Source organism: Amaranthus tricolor, chromosome 14 (assembly GCF_026212465.1).
Source record: "Amaranthus tricolor cultivar Red isolate AtriRed21 chromosome 14, ASM2621246v1, whole genome shotgun sequence".
NCBI lineage: Eukaryota > Viridiplantae > Streptophyta > Magnoliopsida > Caryophyllales > Amaranthaceae > Amaranthus > Amaranthus tricolor.
The window spans coordinates 2,933,251-2,953,215 of record NC_080060.1 but is presented as its reverse complement, the minus strand read 5'-3'; the positions used below and the strand labels follow the sequence as shown (position 1 = coordinate 2,953,215).

At 31.3% G+C, this 19,965-nt stretch overlaps 2 protein-coding genes across 3 annotated transcripts; both read left to right on the top strand.

The window, feature by feature from the left end:
- The first annotated feature begins 6,882 nt into the window (after positions 1-6,882).
- On the top strand, positions 6,883-13,543 carry LOC130800323 (calmodulin-binding protein 60 A-like). 2 transcript variants are annotated; one of them, XM_057663795.1, is made up of 7 exons: positions 6,883-6,947; positions 9,550-9,616; positions 10,149-10,201; positions 10,506-10,996; positions 11,453-11,613; positions 11,737-11,943; positions 12,060-13,543. In XM_057663795.1, exons 1-7 carry the CDS (start codon positions 6,907-6,909, stop codon positions 12,672-12,674), a joined length of 1,635 nt encoding a protein of 544 aa, XP_057519778.1. In that variant the 5' UTR covers positions 6,883-6,906; the 3' UTR covers positions 12,675-13,543. The 2 variants fall into 2 exon arrangements, with proteins under 2 accessions (XP_057519778.1, XP_057519777.1); XM_057663794.1 differs by having other exon boundaries at positions 6,888-7,221.
- Positions 13,544-14,280: 737 nt separating this feature from the next.
- On the top strand, positions 14,281-17,819 carry LOC130800322 (succinate dehydrogenase subunit 7A, mitochondrial-like). The gene is made up of 4 exons (XM_057663793.1): positions 14,281-14,550; positions 14,636-14,704; positions 16,893-16,995; positions 17,461-17,819. The coding sequence occupies exons 1-4, from the start codon at positions 14,497-14,499 to the stop codon at positions 17,520-17,522; spliced, it is 288 nt and encodes a 95-aa protein (XP_057519776.1). The 5' UTR covers positions 14,281-14,496; the 3' UTR covers positions 17,523-17,819.
- Positions 17,820-19,965: the final 2,146 nt, after the last annotated feature.

Below are 19,965 nucleotides of genomic sequence, written 5' to 3'. Positions count from 1 at the left end.
GCATACTTCCTCCGTTCTGAAATATTTGCTACACACATATTTTTGACATTGTTCGTTATTCAAGCTTATTTTATATCTTGCGGCTAATGTGTACAAAAAATAGAGTCAAATGAGATCTTGCTTGGATCGTTTGTCGCATATTTTCATAATATTAAAATTTATTAAATTTTCATTATGGATAACTCAAGATATAAAAGATCGAGTCAACAAAATTGGATTGTGTCATAAAGTGAAATGTAGCTAATTTAATGAAACAAAGAAAGTATTGAATTACGTAAAAAGTGATTTGTAACAAATATAATGGAACATATGAAGTTTTTTCATTGATAGATTATATTCTAATGACCGGGTAGAAATGTTCATTTCGATCATCGAGTTGATTTCACGTCAGTTCAAAATCGTATCTGATGTCCACATTGATTATTACATCGTTTCAAATGCACTTGAAAGATAAATCAAAATCAAGTTCAATTACAAAATCGGATAAATATCATATTATTAAGTCTGTTTTATTCTAAGGCAATCAAGCAATCATTCATGTACATTAATAAGAGAATCTTCAATAGATTTGACATAAAAAATTGTGTGACCATGAATCTTCTTGCTCCTTCCACGAACTTACGTTCAAACACCTCCAATAGTAGCTTAAAGCACACTGCACTAACTGCATGCATGCAAATTCACTACTTTATTACTTTTGCATAGCCATATAACATATGGTCCCATGCAATATGCATACAGATACACCAAATGAACAAAAATAATATGGATTGAGGAATTTCACATGTTCGAATATACTCAAAATACAAAATAATTTTGACTCCTATAATGTGTACAAAATAAAAGCAACAACACTTGTTTCGTCTTTTGAAGAGATCACTTATTTAGTAAATGATACACCCAACTAATGACTGAAAATGTGAATCACATACAAGTATATATAAATATACTTCTATTATTCCTTTGCTTTGTTTCTTGCTACTTCTTTTGTTTAGAGTTGTTTAAAATTAATCTGGTTAACCAAGATTAAATATGATCGACCTGATCAAAAATAACAATTTGCCCGAACTTAAATAGACATTTCTATTGACGTCCTATTAAATTTCCTAAATTAATTTTTTTTTTCATTTTACCTAGTTTACAACTACATTTTCATTATGGTAACAGTCCCCAACATTTTCTTTAGTCGTCATCCATGTCCATGATAGTTTCAGTCCCAAGATACAAATTTTATCAAGTTACTTCTCACACAAGATCTCATTGTGCTTAAATCATGCTAAATATTCAACTTTGAATTAGGGGCAAGTGAGATTCGAACCAATGACGCTTTTGTGACGTTGACTTCTAATATCGTGTCATTGACTCATTGTTGATCAAACCAACTTAATCAAAAACTTAAATTATCGGCTGATTAAGTCACTGTAATTATTATCAACAAAATTTAAAAAATTTATCACAATTTTGCAATAACTAAATTAGTTCTTAATAGATGTCTAAAAGAAATAACCCTAGTACGTATGGGTGAAAATTAAGAAAAATGAGTCAAAATGGTAATATTTATTAAAATGTGAGAAAAATATGTAGATGAAGCTATAATGTAAAACCAAAAATAAAAGAATAATTTGCAATTAAAGTCATAAAGTTTAGGTCTTTTACGAATTAGAGATTTAATGTTTTTTTCAAATTATAGCCATCAAAGCATCAATGTCAATGTTTAGGCCAAATCACAAAATTTTGACCACTTAACTTAAAATTTTGACCAGTAAAATGGTCAGAATCTTGTGATTTGGTCTCAACGCTATATATTTTGATGCTTTGATAGTTGTAACTCGCAAAAAAAACATTAAAGTTATAATTCACAAAAGGTATAAACTGTAAATCGCAACACAAATAAAAATTAGACAAATATAATAAAAATAAAAAATGAGACTAATTAGGGACTAGGGAGTACCAACCCCTTGTAATACTAAACTCAAAAAGACATATCAATGTTGAGTACTCATAGAGTGGTATGGTGTGATAGTTGAGCTTCCCCTACTACTAGAAAGGTTACTTATCAAACAAAAACGAAGCTTCCCAAAAGATAGCGGCCAGTCAAAATGTCAGTTTATAAAGTCATATCATCGACTCGTTGCTGGCCACACACCCACACTGTTACCTGCATTTCATCATCGGTAACTTTCAGTATCGTATTTCAGATTTTATGCCCTTTCCTTTTCACTTCATCCTCAAGCTTCGTCTTCAATGTTAGTCAATCATATACTTCCTCTATTCTTTTTTTTTTTTCTCTACATTTACATGGGTACAAGAATTAAGAAAAAGTGACCACAATTATAAATTATAATTATACCCTTTATTTTGATTTTTAATTGAACAACGAAAAAAGTTAATGAGGTATAAAGTTGGATAAAAATAAGGGTAAAGTAAATATTTATATGATTGTTTTATTACTAAAAATAGAAATGTAGCAAGTAATATGAAATTGTCAAAAATAAAAAATATAGCAAGTATTATAGAACGAAGGAAGTATTTATTACAAGTATTACTTTGGTTTTTTTTTTTCCGTTAAAATTGCATCATTCTCAAAATTATGTGAGTTTTTGAGATATAATATTATCTGTCATTTTAATGGTGTTAGAGTATATAACGTAACATATCTCGGCGCCTCAACCATCAGTTTAAGTTTTTAGTTTAGTTGATTCATTAACACGTTGACTCTGAGACTATGTGTTAGAGTATATTATAAGGGGGATTCCAACATTATACTTCCTCCGTTTCATTATACTTGCTACATTTGACTTTTTACATAATTCATTGCGTTATTTTGTTTACTTATATTGAACAACTATACAAATCTTAAATTATAAAAAGGTAATATTATGAAAGTATGGGATTTAACATTCAAATAAAATCTCACTTAACTATATATTTACTTAAGCATATAAAAATATTAGGCGTAATATGTAAAATAAATTTGAACAATACATAATGACAAGAAACGTAGTATAGACAAAATGAAGAAAGCAATTCGTATGATTAGTTGGCAAGTCTGTTCCGATTCCGATGGCTACTTTAGTAAAAAGTAGTAGTGAATTCTAAATTCAGATATTAAACTAAAGTTGACTGAACAAATTACATTGGTTGTAATTCGTTTAAAAGGACCAAAACATAAACAAATGTCGGTTTCTTGTTACTAACAGTGAATATGTAAATTTTGTCTTTTTAAATATTACGACATTGTTTTTTTTTTGTTCGTTGTTAGTAACAGTGAATAAATAAAAATTTTATCTCTTGTTCGATGTTAGTAGCAATGAACAAACCCTAACCTTAGTCTCGAACACAAAGACGCTTATTTTAGAAATTACAATTTTCCAAAGTTTATTTTGAGAATTTTATTTAAAAAAAAATATTTTATTTAATTTTTCAGTTAAAGTATATAACTTATTATAACTTCAACCATCAACTTAAATATTTTGTTGCTTTGATTTCTTGACAATTATATATATACTCCTTTTAAAACAAGAAACATAGCAATGAATTTCATTGATAATGCTATTGTAAATTTCTAAAATAAGCTATCCAAATTAAAACATGCCAGTGGGTCCAACCCTTTGTGAATTCGTGATCAAGTAATTAGAGATGAAGTACTATCTAAGTATTTACAATGGTACATTTTTCCTACTATACCAACCAAAATTGATGAAACACCATTCACATTTCACGATCCAACCTTAAAGAATACAATCCATTATTTTGAATTACTACAACAAAGACCCCATATCATATTATCATACCCAGTAAATTCTGCTTATAAAGTCAGGGTTCAATGGTAGATAACATATAAATCATACACGTATCCCCTCGCAAAAAACATAGGAGAAATATACTCAATTAGACTCCAAATAATTACACCTGCCAAAAAAGCGATGAAAATCATCAAGTATGTATTAGAAAGCTCCATGTAATTGAAAGCATTGACATAAAAAAAATTTACTTTTAGGAGGCGCTAGCAATCGAATCTGAGAATAACAATGCGAGTATGTTGCGCTCTCACTGAACTATCAAACTTCTTTAAAAATAAGTGTATTCAATAATTAATATTCTTTATTATAATAAAAATATATATATTTATGATAATTCTAAATTTTTTGTTGAGTTTCAGTCCTAAATTCACCACTACTTTTGAAATAACATGATAATAATATATTATGCTCATTTAAGGGACAATTGGAATATAATGCAAGCATAATATATGATCTTTATGATACAATCAATAAATGGAATATTAGGGAAAATAACTTACTTTAGGGAAAATAAATAAACAAAATATATTTGTTATTAGTGGTTAAATTGAATTATTTACTATTTAATAAAATTAATTAATAATAAATTATTTTTTGATGAGTAAATGTAACTAAGCTACATTATTACTTATTAGCACACATTCATTATACATAGGAGTAGTACAAGACTTGATGACTCAATTGGTGTCATGTAGGCATTATTCTATTCATCTCAATTCTCATAAATTTTTTAACGTAGTGTTTGAAAATAAGTATTTTATTTCAAATTATGGATTTCAATTATGAAATCATAAAAGAAGAATTTGAGAATGACATGGTTTGGGTAGTTATTTTCAAATTCTCAACTTTAACGGCTCGTTTCATTAATAGTACTAAATAATGATAATTAGAATAATTTATAGTGTAAAATTTTATCAAAACTTCTATATCATTCCCATGGTAGTGAAACTTTGATCACAAAAATAGTTTTTTTGTTTTCAAATTTTCATTACCACCTAATACCACCTCTTCTAATGGTAATGCATTTGAATGAATTTTATGAAGAAAATGAGATGATTGGCGTTGGACAAGCATGTCCATCAAGGTAGCTAAAAGATTTTTCAATCAAAATTACACTAGTTTTTCATTCCCATTACCACTTTTTATTACCATCTACCAAATGGGCCATAAGTATTTTAAAAACAATGGTGAAATTTAATTTAAATCCAAATTTAAAAAATTTTAATTTGCCAAATAAAGAATTTAAATCAATTCTAAATTTATAAATAAAATCATCATTTCTAAATATAACATAAAAGAATTTTCAAGATTTTCTATAATTAAAGATTCTGTTAGCTTTTCTATCAAAAAAAAAAAAACTTGGCATTTTCATTAGAGATTACAATATAAATTAAAATAACTTGAATGTCGACATTAATGACAAAGCATAAAGAAGCTATCGTATATGATATATGCCATTAAATTAGCTTAGTTGAATCTATGTTATATGATAAACCCATATTATTAGGTTGGTCCAATTTTTAATGATGTTCCATTTTCACTTTACCAATTAGTATGGTGACTAAAGTAACTATTCGTTTGAGAATCAAGTCTTAATTTAGGAATGGTAAGTATTATATTCTTCGAATGAGATTTAAATTTAATTTTCATTAGTCCCTTCTTCAATCTATTTTGTAAGACCGTAACCCCAACAGAAAAAATTACTTTGATAATTAAATTGTCAATAATAAATCAACTTTTTTATATTTGCTGAAAATAGACCCACTTATTTTTTATTTAAAAATAAACTCATCTATTGAGTATAATTGTTAAAAATAAACTCACCTATCGAGTATAATTGTTAAAAATAAACTCATACATCTTTTAATTACATTTTGAGGCTTATTGGCAAATCAACCAATTAGGAATAAACTGTATATGTGTGTTGCAATCATGTTCAATAGGTTAGTTTAATTTAAATGAAACAATGGGTGACTAAGTGAATTTATTTTGGTTTATTAATGATAATTTCACTTAAATTTAAACGATTTTAAAAAAAAAAAAAAAACTAATTTTATAAGAGAGTGCCTCTTGATGATAACCCTAACGTAAAAACTTATTTTCTCTTATTGTATAAAGCGAGCTCTTTTAATATATTTATTACTCCATTTATAAAGCATATGAAACGACTTTATATATAAAAATTTAATTTGTAAAAAAAAAAATTCTGAGAAAACAAGTAGACGTGGACAGACAAAAAAACCCTCTCGTGACACGTCAGGCTTAAAAACGAAAATTACCGCGTTTGGATGAAATCTTTTTCTCTTTAACTATAAGGCTATAACCCATTAACCCCTCGTGTGGTGAATCACAATTCACAACAATTCCCCCCCTCATTTACTCTTCTCCAAAGACTAAAAATTCCTTATTAATATTGTGATTTGTAAATTATTATTAAAAATAAAAAAATAATATTTAAGTAAATAAAATAAAAAAAATAAATTAAAATAATAAAAATTTTCATCCTATCACATCCTATTATATAAAAGTGAATTATTAACCTTACAAATAATCATTATTTACTAAAATCAGTAGTCCCCAAAATTCCATCATTAACATCAATAAAAAATTTAATGAAAAATTAGTAAATTTTTATATATATTTTATCTTGGGAAATTGTTTATGGTGACACTTAGTTTTTAGCGTTTCTATAAATATTTTTTAAGTTCGCATAGTAATTTTGAGCTTCCAACTTTTTTATGTGGTAGACAAAATATTATTTTTTGGGTTAAATTAAGTACTTATTTTAAATGAATTTTTAAATATATGGTCAATTAGGGTGATCACGACGTTTTTTTTAAAAAAGTCATTACATTAAGTAAAAATAACGTAAAATCAACCAAAAAAACTTACTTTGTCTAATACGCAAAAAAGTTGAAAGATCAAGTTAACCCATAAATTAAAAAAGCTGAAAATTCAGGTCACCACTTGAATTTCACTTTATTTAAAAAAAGGTACTTTTTTTATTTTTTATTTTTTATTTTTATAAAAAAAATGAAAAATAAAATTACTCACTTCCTAGTACTTTTTTTTCGAGTAATAGAACTACAATCCAAAATGAAAGATGGTACAAAATCGTGAAGAACAAGGGAGACTTCCTTTTCTGTCAGTACTCTTCCTTCTTTCTATAATTTTTCGAGAAGATATGGAGAGATATAGATTTTATGTGCATAATAACAACAGTAATTGTTTTACTTTTGGATATAAATATTATCATCCATTCTTGTTTGGTATTTCAATTTCTTATTCTTATATTCAAGAAAAATATGTCTCAAAAACGAACCCAAGATGATTGTTCTACTTCTACTACTAAGATTGGTTTAGATAGTCTTATTAGCTCTGATGATAAGCGTAGGAAGAGTCTTCCTTCTTTTAGAAGGTTAGTTCTTTTTTGGGTTTTTGTTTTTTTGTTTGTTTTTGTTGTGAATTTGTTTGTTTTGGTGATTTTGATGGGATTTGGTTGTGGGTTTTGAATTATTGATGCCCATTTAGGAAAGCTTCTCTTTTTTTTTTATTATCTGAATTTTGATGGGTTTGGATTGTGAATTCTTGTGTGTTTTGAGGTTAATGAAGTGATTTTGAAAATGGTATTGTTTTGATTTTTTGAATGAAGTTAGATAACTTATTTGCGAATTCAAGATATTAGTATAAGATGGGCGAACCCTAATTCTGTCGAACGAAATTGATTAGGATGATGATTTAGGCTGACCCGAGCCTAAATTCTCCTTTCCATCGTGTTAAATTAGGCTGGACTTCAGCATATTATCAAAAATGAAATATGTACCATATGACCCTGCGAAGAAGGATTCCGATAGCTTATAAAGTGTGCACCCCATTTTTAATTTATCGATGCGAGATAAACCATCTCAATACCAGTATAAAAGAAGGGTTTTGCTTGCCTAGTATATGTGGTTGATTTTTGCACATTCTGTAAACTTAGTAATGTGCCCTTGGGGGGGGGGGGGGGGATGGATTGGTTGAATAGTCAGAACTCAGAATGAGAGAATTGGTGCAAGTATTTATATTCTCTGCATAGTCAAAGGGAGCAAGCCTTTTGTAGGAGGAAATTTTTTATTTGTTAAATAGTTGTAGAGTTTTTTGTCATTAAAAAAAATCATTTTCCTGGTTTTTATATGTATGGGATTTCTTTATACTCACAGAGTTACAGTAAGCAATTAGCTAGTGCATTTGTGCAGTAGTTTTTTCTTAGGGGTTGTTTAGTTTAATGGAAAAGCTTTTTTGTGTAAAATAGTTTTCCATGAAACATTTTTCTGATAGAATATGCAAATGGAAATCACAAATTCTCAAATTAGATGGTCTTATGGTGAGAGACCATCCAGCCCAATGTACACTTACAGTTATTGATGTGATCACTTATAACCTTAACCTCAAAGTTTTCACTTACAATCTTGAAATGACTATGTATAACCAAGTGATCACTTGCAGTTTTAAAATGATCACTTATCTTAAAGTTATCACTTACCTAACGATCACTTACAAATAATAACCTAATTGATCACTTATATAACTTAATGTGGTCACTTATAATCTTAGAAAAATTACTTACGATCTTAATATGACCAATTATAATCTTAAAGTGATCACTAATTAGAAAATGAGCTGATTATATGGATCCATCTAATAGTCAAACAGTCTCATACAAGACTTTCTGTGTAGAGGAAAAGGGTTTCCTTGAAATTTAGGAAGGAAATGTTTACAAAGAGATGAATCCTACCCATCTTCGATTTTCTTTTTAAAACCCTCACCAATTAATGGAAAATTAGAAAAGGAGTTTTCTTGGAAAATATTTTCTCCAAACCGAACACCACCTTAGCAAGTTGTGGGTGTGTTATTGATGTTCTTTCATGCCTAATTTGCATATGAAATGTGATTGCAGAAGTGAAAGGTGAGTGACTTGATTACAGGGAATTGAGTTAAATATGTTAAGAGTGAGATAGCTGCAATCTATGTTTGATTTACTCCTTGTGAATTTTCCTTTACACCAATCTCCATTCAAGTGAAGGATAGCACTTTCATGCAGCAGAGGGTGCCTCGATTGTTTGGGAGATGGACGATGAAATTTCACATTTGGTGTTAGAGTATATAACATATCTTGGGGCCTCAACCATAAGCTTAAGCTTTTGGTTGAGTTGGTACCTGGATATGGTATCAAAAGCCAGTGTGACAAGAGGTCACGGATTCGAATTTCAAGCACCCCTCATTTAAAGTTGAACATTTAGCGCCATGTATGAGTAGGGCATGTGCTGCATCCACACTTCTATCCCAAAGAGCTCTGGTGTGAGGAGGCATGTTAGAAACATATCATGGGGCCTCAACCATTCAACCATTAGCTTAAGCAGATGGTTGAGGCCCCAGGATAAATTATAAGCAGATGGTTGAGGCCCCAGGATAAATTATACACATAAGGTGATGTTTAAGGAAGCATGGAAACCTTGCTTGTGCTTAGATATAGTTTTGTTAGAAATGGATGTATATAGTTTTATTTGCACTAGTTCTGTTAGAAATGGATAGCTCTGGTTTCACTATTAGCATGAGTGATTGTTACTTATTTCAGTTGAGTGTATGTTGTTTAGGAGACATTATCTATGTGCAAGTTTTTAATAATGTCTTTATGCTATTGGATTTTATGTAAATTGACAAAGTTTATAAAAATTCTGAAAATGTGTTTTTCAATCTGTCATTACAGTGTGGTCCTGGAGGTGATGAAACAGCAGAGTTTCCAGAGTGCATTGGAGCCTATGCTTCGTAGAGTTGTAAGTTCAATGAGACTATTTTACATATACGTCGACTATGGCACTTGTCTCGACACTTATTTCAAGTTTTTTTTCGTGTTCGTTAATCGAACTTCAGTTCATACTTGCTTGGCTCTAAACATTGTGTTTATTGTATCTTGTGTGATAGTTTTAATTGTATTACACCAGGGCGTTAAATATAGGGTATGTTACCCCAACTCTTATATCCTTGTTTGACTCGGATATGTGACTCCAAATGTCCGACATGACTATTTTATTAAAAAAATTCAATATTTTGATCAAGAAATGAAGTATCCAAGTGTCATACCATGTCCGAGTGTTCAGAGTCTGACATGGGTACTTGAGGTAAAAAGACGAGTCTGAGTAACAAAGAAGCATATAATTGGAGTTCGTTTGTTATCATTGGAGTGATTGACTTGCTGCATTAGATGATTCAGTGGCTTTAGGCAGCCAAGGTCTCAACCTGAAATCTTGTCACTTACTGAATTGAAAATATGGCTACTTATAATGGATTTTGTTTATCTCTCTTTAGGTGAAAGAAGAGGTAGAATTGGCAATACGGAAATATGTCATGAGTTTGAAGCGGTGAGGAACTCGTATCTTTTGATGATCTTTAGTAGCAACTGTTGGAAAATAACTCGCATGTGATCAAATATAGGCTTGTACACAAGAAGAGAGTTGATTGACACAAATTCAATGATGTTTCATCTTAAAACTAATTTATCAAGTTTGTGTGCAGTCATCGGGATTATGTGCAATCCCTCTACTCTTGCGTGTGTCTTGTGTACAAGTCCAAATATATCAGCAACGATGATACCTATGAATTCAATGAAACTGATTTAACTACCGATGACGGATATCTTAACCGTTTTTTTGTTATTTCCTTTAGGAATTCCGATGAAGATATATTTTCTTGTGAATTAAGGAACCTACAACTTAAATTCTTGAGCACACTTTCTCTTCCGGTGTTTACTGGAACTCGAATTGAAGGAGAAGATGGTTCAGCAATTAAAGTGGCTCTAATAGATGCTGATACTCAAGAGCTCGTCAAAAATTTCCCTGAATCGGGTGCAAAAGTAGAAGTCGTTGTTCTTGAAGGAGACTTCGATGGCGATGAGGGAGAAAATTGGACTGTAGATGAGTTTAAAAACAATGTTGTCAGAGAACGAGAAGGAAAAAAGCCTCTTCTTTCGGGGGATGTACATATATATCTAAAGGATGGCACTGGTTCTGTCGGTGAAATTTCTTTTACTGATAACTCGAGCTGGACAAGGAGTCGTAGATTCAGACTAGGAGCAAGAGTGATCGGGAACTATGATGGAGCTAAGATTAGGGAAGCAAAGACGGAATCCTTCATCGTTAGGGATCATCGTGGAGAGTGTGAGTACTTTGTTTCTCGAAAACTTTCTTATTTGTTGTCGATATATTTAAATCGGACTATTCAAGACTTTTTCAAAAGATCACCTGGTCTTTTTTCTACACTTATATGTGATTTTTGATAAATTTTATTACTGGGTTTGTACACCTAAAGACCCGCATAAAAGGAGAGTTAACTGCACACAAACCCGATGAGGTTTCATCCTAAAACCAATTGGTGATAAAAGAAGTAACCCATCAAGCATATACGTTAGTTTACCTCTCTACTTTTTCGATGTGTTTCAACAATTTTCTATATTCATATGCACATAATTATTATATTGTATGCTCATTGAGGTGCTATTAGATGTTGATTGAACACAAAAATCTAGACCCATCATTTGTCTTATTACACCTTGAGGATCTAAGCAACCTTTGTATAACTGTTGTCTGAGACGAAGCTTGTCGACTTTCTTGCAGTGTACAAAAAACACCATCCTCCGTCTCTATGTGATGAGGTTTGGCGACTGGAGAAGATAGGAAAAGACGGAGCATTCCACAAAAGATTGAGCATAGAAAGAGTGAGGACAGTAAAGGACTTTCTAATTTTGCTTAATCTGGATCCTGTACGTCTCCGAAATGTAAGAATTTCGGACTTGCGTAGGCATTTTCTTTCTCCCGTAAATTTTCATTCTCCGATACATATACCTTTATGATTATTATCTATTGAAATCATTTGTCTTTTTTTTTCGGATTATTTTCAGATACTTGGTTCCGGTATGTCAGCCAAGATGTGGGAGGTTGCTATAGAACACGCGCGGACATGTGTACTCGACAAACGAGTCTTCTTATATTATTCGCCTATTTCTCAGCACCGAAATGGTGTGGTCTTCAATGTCGTTGGACAAGTAATGGGGTTTTATTTGGAAAGCCAGTTCGTTCCTATAGACAAGCTACCTGAAAACGAAAAGGCAATTTTTCATTCCTCGTGACCTTGAATTGTTAAATATGCTACACTAATTTTCACCGTTATATTACAATTCTTTGAATGTCATTCTTACATGATTATAATCGACATGTTTCTCAGATTGATTCACAAAGAATGGCCATTGAGGCTTTTCAACACTGGGATGGAGTGATCTCGTTTGAAGACATGGAATCTCTCATCGGGATGTCTTCGCACACCTCAAGCTCACCCATGACCGAGACTTCAGACGCAAGCAAACTTATGACGTCACAACAAATGGTAAATACAACCGATTATGCACAACCGAGCACACCTTCCGATAGTTTCTCCCCGCTCTATTCACTGGGCTGCTTGAGCAGCCCAATCGACTTTTCCCTGCAGTCTATAGATGCCTTGGACCTAAGATATGAGCATGATCTTGATATTCCCGTCCCTATAAGTAATTCTTTGTTTTGCCCTTCACACTCGATGAATCAACCGTTCAATGATGACGACCATCTAGGGTTTATGGATATCGACTACCCTTCGATTCAGTCAGCTGACATGGGTTTGGAATCTCAAGCTGATTTGCAGAGTGCGTACTGTGGCTTCGTGAGGTCTCGTTCTTCGGGTCCTACTGTCCGAGGACCAGCTCATAGAAGGTGGAGGGTTCTTTCGAGTATTCTACGATGGTTTCAGATACGAAGGCTAGTGGTCGCGAGAAGAACACCATTTTCTCGGATACAGAGAGCTTAGAGAGGTACGCGATTCTGATATTGTACATATCACATGTATATTCTGGCACTTCGGAGTCCCTATGGTTACTTTTCAAGGAATTACATGGTGCGGGAATTTGTCTCATTTCACTCGACAAATCAAAGCAACACATGTAGATGTTTATAAACCCGGGTTGTTTTTATGGTTGGGTGGAACCACATACGGAAATCCGGGTTGGTGATCGTATGACGGATTTTCCTACTTTCAGGTATATAGTTTTTTTCGAAATTGTAGGCGTTCAAGAAAAGGGTATTAAGATGTAGGATTAGAAGCTGTGAATGTGTCCAATTTATTGCCAAATATGTTTGAAGCTTAGAACTTTGTACATAAGCATTAGTGCGAGTTATAGAGCCTGCTCGACTCTATGTTCAAGTCGAGGGCTCGAGGCTCTCAATCTGATGAGAAAACAATAATTCCTTCTTAGTGATTTGATCTATCGAGCTTCGATTTATTTATTTTGGATATTGTTTATTTAACGTGTTTATTGTTAGCCAAATCTAGTAGTAATTATACGAGGAAAATGGAGAAAAAATACAATCGAATTTGAGACTTAGGTATGAATGATGGAATGATCTCAATGATTTAGATCGTGGCCGAGCCGTTTTAGAAGTGAGAAATGCAGCCTAGAGTTTCTTAAAATATTTGTTGGGTGAGCCTTTTCGGTCTGTTAAGTTGTTGGTATTTAATAGTGATAATATAATAATTTGTACTGTAAATAATCTTGAAATGTACATTATGTTATTCTCATGATAATAAAAAAAATTCATAATTTTTCGGTGTCATTTAATACTAACATCTCCGCTATTTAAAACTTTGAAAAATAGTGCATGCGGAAAATGTACTTCAATCTCCATATAGTATTTCATTCTTAATGCTTATAACATTTTGATTTTTGTGCTTTTTCATTTTATCTTTACTTGTAAATTTTTTTTAATAATTTCTAAAAGTAAAATAATAAGACAATAATATTATGAAATAGACATCGATGATATTTTTTTCTTATCTAACTATTACCTGAAATCGAATTTTATATATAAATTTGAAGGCAAAAGCTAATGAACACTATTATGGCGTTTGTTAATAAAAATTATAATATATTTAATAGAGTAAATTAAAAAATAAAATAAAAGATAAAAATAATATAACATACATTGACGCATGATTTACAAATTAATTTTTAAATTTTATGTTATATTAGGTAATATAATTTTTCTCATATAATTTAGTTTAAAATATCTTTTAGTTTACTATATAAATAAAGAAAATCAAATTTTGAAATTTCCACCTTTATTCTACTTGATAATTAAACTCCTACTTTTTAATTAATTAATTAAAAATTCACATTTATATCATTTATTCATTTAAAATACTTTTCAATTGTTTTACATGTTCAGTCCTTACAATACTACATTTATGCAGATACGTCATCTAATAATAAGAAAATTTTAAATGTAACTATACAAACTCTTCAAAGATGCCATAAAAGATCGAAGATACTTTAGACTATTAAATTATATAAAAATAATTTTTTTATTAATCTTTAGTGAAAATTTTATTAAATAGAAGTAAAATCTTCATTAATACATTTCATCTAAAAAAAATCTTTATTAATATATTAATTTATAGTAGTATATTGATGTGTTTTGAAGAGTAGTTTATTTTTGTTCGTCTATTTCGCAATTCCCTGATACGATTATTGGAGACTTGGAGAGTTTGTCAATTAGTATTCCTCTTTCCCCAATTCTTCCCTCTATCGCTTCTACCATTACAGAACCTTCAAATTCCTAATCGAGGTCCATCTATGGCGTCTTTTCTCAAAAGTTCACCTTTCTCATCAATGCGATCTCAATCTCAGGTACAATTTATTTCAACTTGTTCTCATGCTGTGATTTTCAGTTTGCATCACAACTTACTCTTTCATTGAATTTTCTGGGTTACAGAGGATCCAGAGTTTGTTTGCGCAGCCCAGCCGAAGTTTTCACATCGACCTTGGGGAGCGCGAGAAAGCTGTCAGTCTTTCTTTAATCGCGTTTTTTAAAGCTTTGATTCTGCACCAATTAGGTTTATTTGGTTGTTGTTTTCTCCGATTTGTTGATGATATTTGAATTCGTATCAATTGAATTGGTTAGTAATGAAATTTAAGTGATTTGTGCTCGCTTGTGATTGGATCTGGTTACAACTTATGACGAATGTGTATGCCTGGATTAAGTAAGGAATTCTGGGTTGATATATATAGTTATTGATTTTTGAATTGAAGACACTAGCTTTTGAGAACCACCTTGGACGTCATTTTGGATTTTTGTAACTATGATTGTTTGTGTGTTATTCATTGATGGAAATATGATTGATTGTTCTTCAAAGTTGATTTTTTTTAAAAATTCTCAACCATTCTTCTCGAGGACTTCATTTTCGGTGTGCTGATAGATGAATTTTTGCGGAATGAAGAAACCTGCTTTTGCTTTTTGGTAGTAATAGTTTCTTGAGGATGATTGAATACTTCTACATAGTACACTAGATTTTGAGAACCACCTTTAGACGTCATATTTTGTTACAATTATTACTTGAGTCACAAATGTCTTGTGAAATTGGACACACAAGGTACAGACAAGGATGCAAATGAGGAGAGAAAACAAAGTCAAAACACACACAAACAAGCAAAGTGAAATAACACACAAACACAGTGTTTGTGGTGACCTTAACATACCCTCCCCAAATCAAATGATTTGTATTTCTTAATGACAATTCAATCATTAGATTTATCATTTACTCACAAACACCACACCATGTAAGTGTTTGTATACAACTCCAATACACTCCAATGAAGTTTCCTCTCATACAAGTTCACACTCTCTCTCTATGGATCAAGAACCAAAAGTAAATTTTTTGTCCTCTACCTCATACTTCCCTTCGACCTTGGAAGCCCTCTTTATAGATCCAAGGAATCAAAAGATTCAAACCTTGGATTTCCCAAATTCATCGGCAAGCAAATCTCTAGATCAACATTGTGAGCTTTTAAGCATGCTGCTCGTTCTAGCAACCTTCCCCTGCATATTGACTCGTTCTTTGCATCTATCTCTATTCTCTTATATCAATGCAATCTATTACTTGGGTCTCTTTCATAGAACAATCATTCCCTTTTTCATGCTCAAATAGTCAAATGTCGCTTAAACATATCAACTCACTTAGTCTCATTTTTGCCAGTTTAAATTTTTTTTCAAGCTTTTATTGCTAAAGTCTTCACTCATGAATTCATAAGCATAATATATTGAGGATTTGGATTTTGAATGAACTATCTTCCTTTCAAGACAAAATACCTCATCATCGTCTAATGTCATCTTTTTGGCAACCCATATTTTTTTCATCAAATTTGTGGCCTAAGATACAGATCACCAACTTGTGGCACATACAAGTTGCTCTTACTCCTCTCCTTTATGAGTGTTGAGTTGAAAACGAACCAGTTTATATCCTAGGCATCTTGGACCCTGAACACATTTGAGAAAAAGTTTTTAAAATCAATTTTTAAGCTTAAAGCTTGGGTCTTTACTCATTTCTATATCTAGATAAACTGCCTGACACCTGCTCACTTTAGAAACCAGAACTATTCCAATATTTATTTAGTTGACTTAGTTAGATCCCTACATAATATACGCCCCTCGTTTTGTAATTCTTTATGCTTCTTAGTCTGCTAATTTCTTCCCTTATTTAATTCATATATTTTGATGCGTTCTAATATTAGTTGGAAAAAGTTTTTTGAATATTAATGTTAAATTATGAACTCTATAAATTGTGTAGTACTACATAATAATATATGGTTATCAATTAAGATTGGTCTAGATCGCTTTGAAGACAAATGTGAATACTTTTTATGTTACTGTTTTTCTTGATTTTTCAGCTGGGGATCCTTTGGCATGTTACTTGAAGTTTTTGTTTTTGGGGAAGAAGGGGGGGGGGGGGGGGGGGGGGGGTTGAATTTCCCTTTTATCTGTACGTATTGTTTGTCAACAATTTATGACCACATGGGTTGGTAGAAGATGTTAGGTTATTCTATTTGATACTTTGAAGACTTTATTCTGCTAGAAAGTTGTATGTCATAAGCCATGGCTAGAGACTAGAGGGAATCTTTATGGTAATTTACTTTAAATCTTTGAAAGGATTTAATTTATGCTATACTAATATAGTTATCTTATGTCCTCACAGCTATTGGAAAAGGATTCAGCATTGAGTCGGTTCAAATCATATAAGCAGGGTGCAAAACGTATTAGAAGAGTCGGCGATGTTCTCACTGTCATTGTTGTGGCAGGTTTGCTTCTGCTTTCTAATGTACCTTGAGATGTGTGTTGTACTTTTCTTGTTTGCTTTCATGTTCTTCATTTTCTAGGCGTATCATTTTCTTCTCTTTTTTTTGAAGAGGAAAGGTGCTGCAGTCAATGTTGCTGAGTAAGCAATAACAGTTTGTGCAGTACTAGTATCTTGACTAAATTAATGTGCGCGTATGGGTTGACAATGAATTCTGTAATGTTGCAAACCATAAGGCTATTTGCCTATGTTTTTCTCTTTGTCGTTTTAACTCTTTGAGTTTGCTGTTTCTCCCCTTGTACCAGATATTCTTACCCATCCCTGCAGGTTGCACCTGTTCTATTTCATATACATATCTTATGTAATTTGATTGTATTGGCTGTGGGAATGTTAAGATCACGGCTCTGGAAACTAGCCTCTGCAAACTAGTCTTAATCAATGATGTGTGCTTCTGTTGTCTTCCTTGCAGGCTGTTGCTACGAGATCTATGTTAGAGCTACAACACGAGCAGAAGCTAAGAGTCAGGAATAATCTGCTAGCTGAAGTGCATAACTTAGTGTGAGTTTTTGTTGCATCAACTACATACTCGATTGTTCTGTCTGGTTGGTACGTCGTACCCGAATAAGTAAAGCTCAACTATGTGACCGAGTGCTTGTAACATACAAAGTTTAGTGGCATTTTAGTTCCTGTAGTTTTGTTTGCTTATCTTTTGAATCCCGATCAAATAAAACCTTTGATTTGGAGTCTTAGTGGAATATTTATCTATTGTTTACCATTGAACTCTCCTTTATAAATCGCCCAAATTTCAGCAATTTCAGTTGCTGCTTAGACGTGTAACTGAAGCTCAGAAATACATGTTTGGCCGTAGATCTGTTCATCGTCATCATATCCAGCCTACTCCGCTCATAGGCACTAATGAGCAGGGTCTGTGGAGGGAAGGCTGATGACGGATTTATTATTTGTTTAACATGATACTTTGGTACCTTTTGCTTCTAAATGCTACTTAGTACTCGCTCCATGCATCTAAGTTTGACACACTTATCAATAAAGCTATTAAGTAGTAATGGAAAATTATAAACAGTCAAACGGACAAATCAACACTATGGATTTAACATGGTATATTTCCTAAAAATTTATACGATAAATAACTCATCATCATTTATAATCACTACACTTCTTTTATTTTTTTTATATAAATTTAATAGCTTAAATGTCATAGTAAGCTGTACTATTCTGTTATGCTTTGGCTTAATCCTGTTGTAATTAAAAAAATTAGGACAGGAGAATGATTTAAACCTACTTTCGGCTCTAAAAAGGAAGTTGTAAATTGTAGTAGGCGGATTTTGAACTTTTGGTATCACTTTTGGATCACACAGGTGAGCACTAGTTTGATTAGACTAAACCAACTAAAAGCATTTTAGAGCATAGTGATAACCTTTTTAGAGGTCATATAACTAAATTATGGCAAAACTATTATTAATATTGATCTAAAATTAGGTGAGTCATGGAAAAGGTTGGGCAATTAGATCAAGATATGACCTCTTAAATCAACTGGTCATTTTTTTTTTAAACCATGTGTCATGTGTCGCCATATAATTGGATGGTATAGAAAAATAAATTTTTCTTAATAGCTATTTTCAAATCAAAAATAAATTTTAAAAAATTAAAAAAATATATTAACGATTTTATTTTTTTGAGATTTATTAAATAAGATATCTTTAAAAATCATTTTTTTGCTAATTTTCTACCTCTTTCTTTTGATATAAAATCTCACAAAAATCCTTCAAATATTAAAAAAAAGGAATCAAATAATATAAATTTTTTTAAACAAATGAATTTAATTTGTTTAAAAATAAATTTATCTTGTTTACGAAGATATAGTTATTAAGAAAATAAATAAAAGAGGTAGATAAAATAAGGGAGAGAAAGTATGGTGAGGTAGATAAAATTAAAAAGCAAGAGAGATAACATGATAACCTTTTAAAAAAGGTTATTGTTAATAAGATTAGATTGAAAGATGAATTTTTAGGAAAAAGAAAAATTATGAAATTGTAAGATGACTTTTCTAGGTCGTGAATAATAATGCTCTTATATCTTCATTCAAAAGTTTTGGACAAATTTATTTAAATTATAGCAAAAAAGCATTGTGTGTGCCTAGCTAATTTTGCACTTTGTGGGGTCATTTATGAAGAATTTTGAAATAACATATCTTTTAAAAGTTGTGAAGCGAAATGTCAAGTTAAGTATATGTCCGTCAGGTTCCATCTATTCGACTCGTAAAACGAGTAGGTTTAAAAATGTTTTTCAAAAGAATTTAATATTCTGCCAAGATAAATAAACAGGTAGCGACACCATAAAAATTACCTCGGGTATACCCGCCCACTTGATTTAATATATTTATTATTAAATAAATAATTCTATTAAACTAGTACTACTATCAACCAAACTTTGTTACTGCTAGTCTGCTATCCATGTTCTATACCCATTACTTAACTTTCTTAGATGTCAGATTCAAATTGGTAGTTTAATTTGTTAGAATGCGTTGATTCGGTAAAACATGAATGATTTTTTTACATATTACAATATTTTGAATATAAGAAATATCCATTACCAACCTATCAACCAAAAACCTAACTTTATAATTTGTATTATATTTTTAACTTTTATATAAAAAATACTCGACTACTCACAGGTCCCACCCGCTTTAAAAATGGGCATGTAATGACAAAAAAGATATATCTGCTAATGTGGGCGGACTTTTGAATATTTAAGCGTGCAGGGAGCTTTCTTAGCACTATTCAGTTTGCTACCTGCTCAAGCCTGCCACCTGCTCAAGCCCGCCTATAAACAGCTATATTGTTAAGGTGTTAACTATACAAACATAATTCTACTGTTGTCATGATGCAATGTGCTTTAAAAAATTCGAAAAGATTTCTCAACCAAGTATGAAAAATCAAAACCCAAATAATAAAAT

Bases quoted from the DNA above. Each gene is read 5' to 3' on its own strand.
- LOC130800322 (XM_057663793.1), top strand. From the start codon at position 14,497: ATGGCGTCTTTTCTCAAAAGTTCACCTTTCTCATCAATGCGATCTCAA. The intron at 14,551-14,635 runs GTACAATTTATT...TCTGGGTTACAG, and splicing joins CAATGCGATCTCAATCTCAG to AGGATCCAGAGTTTGTTTGC. The intron at 14,705-16,892 runs GTCAGTCTTTCT...ATGTCCTCACAG, and splicing joins TTGGGGAGCGCGAGAAAGCT to CTATTGGAAAAGGATTCAGC.
- LOC130800323 (XM_057663794.1), top strand. From the start codon at position 7,007: ATGTGCATAATAACAACAGTAATTGTTTTACTTTTGGATATAAATATT. The intron at 10,202-10,505 runs GTGAGGAACTCG...TATTTCCTTTAG, and splicing joins TATGTCATGAGTTTGAAGCG to GAATTCCGATGAAGATATAT. The intron at 10,997-11,452 runs GTGAGTACTTTG...ACTTTCTTGCAG, and splicing joins TAGGGATCATCGTGGAGAGT to TGTACAAAAAACACCATCCT.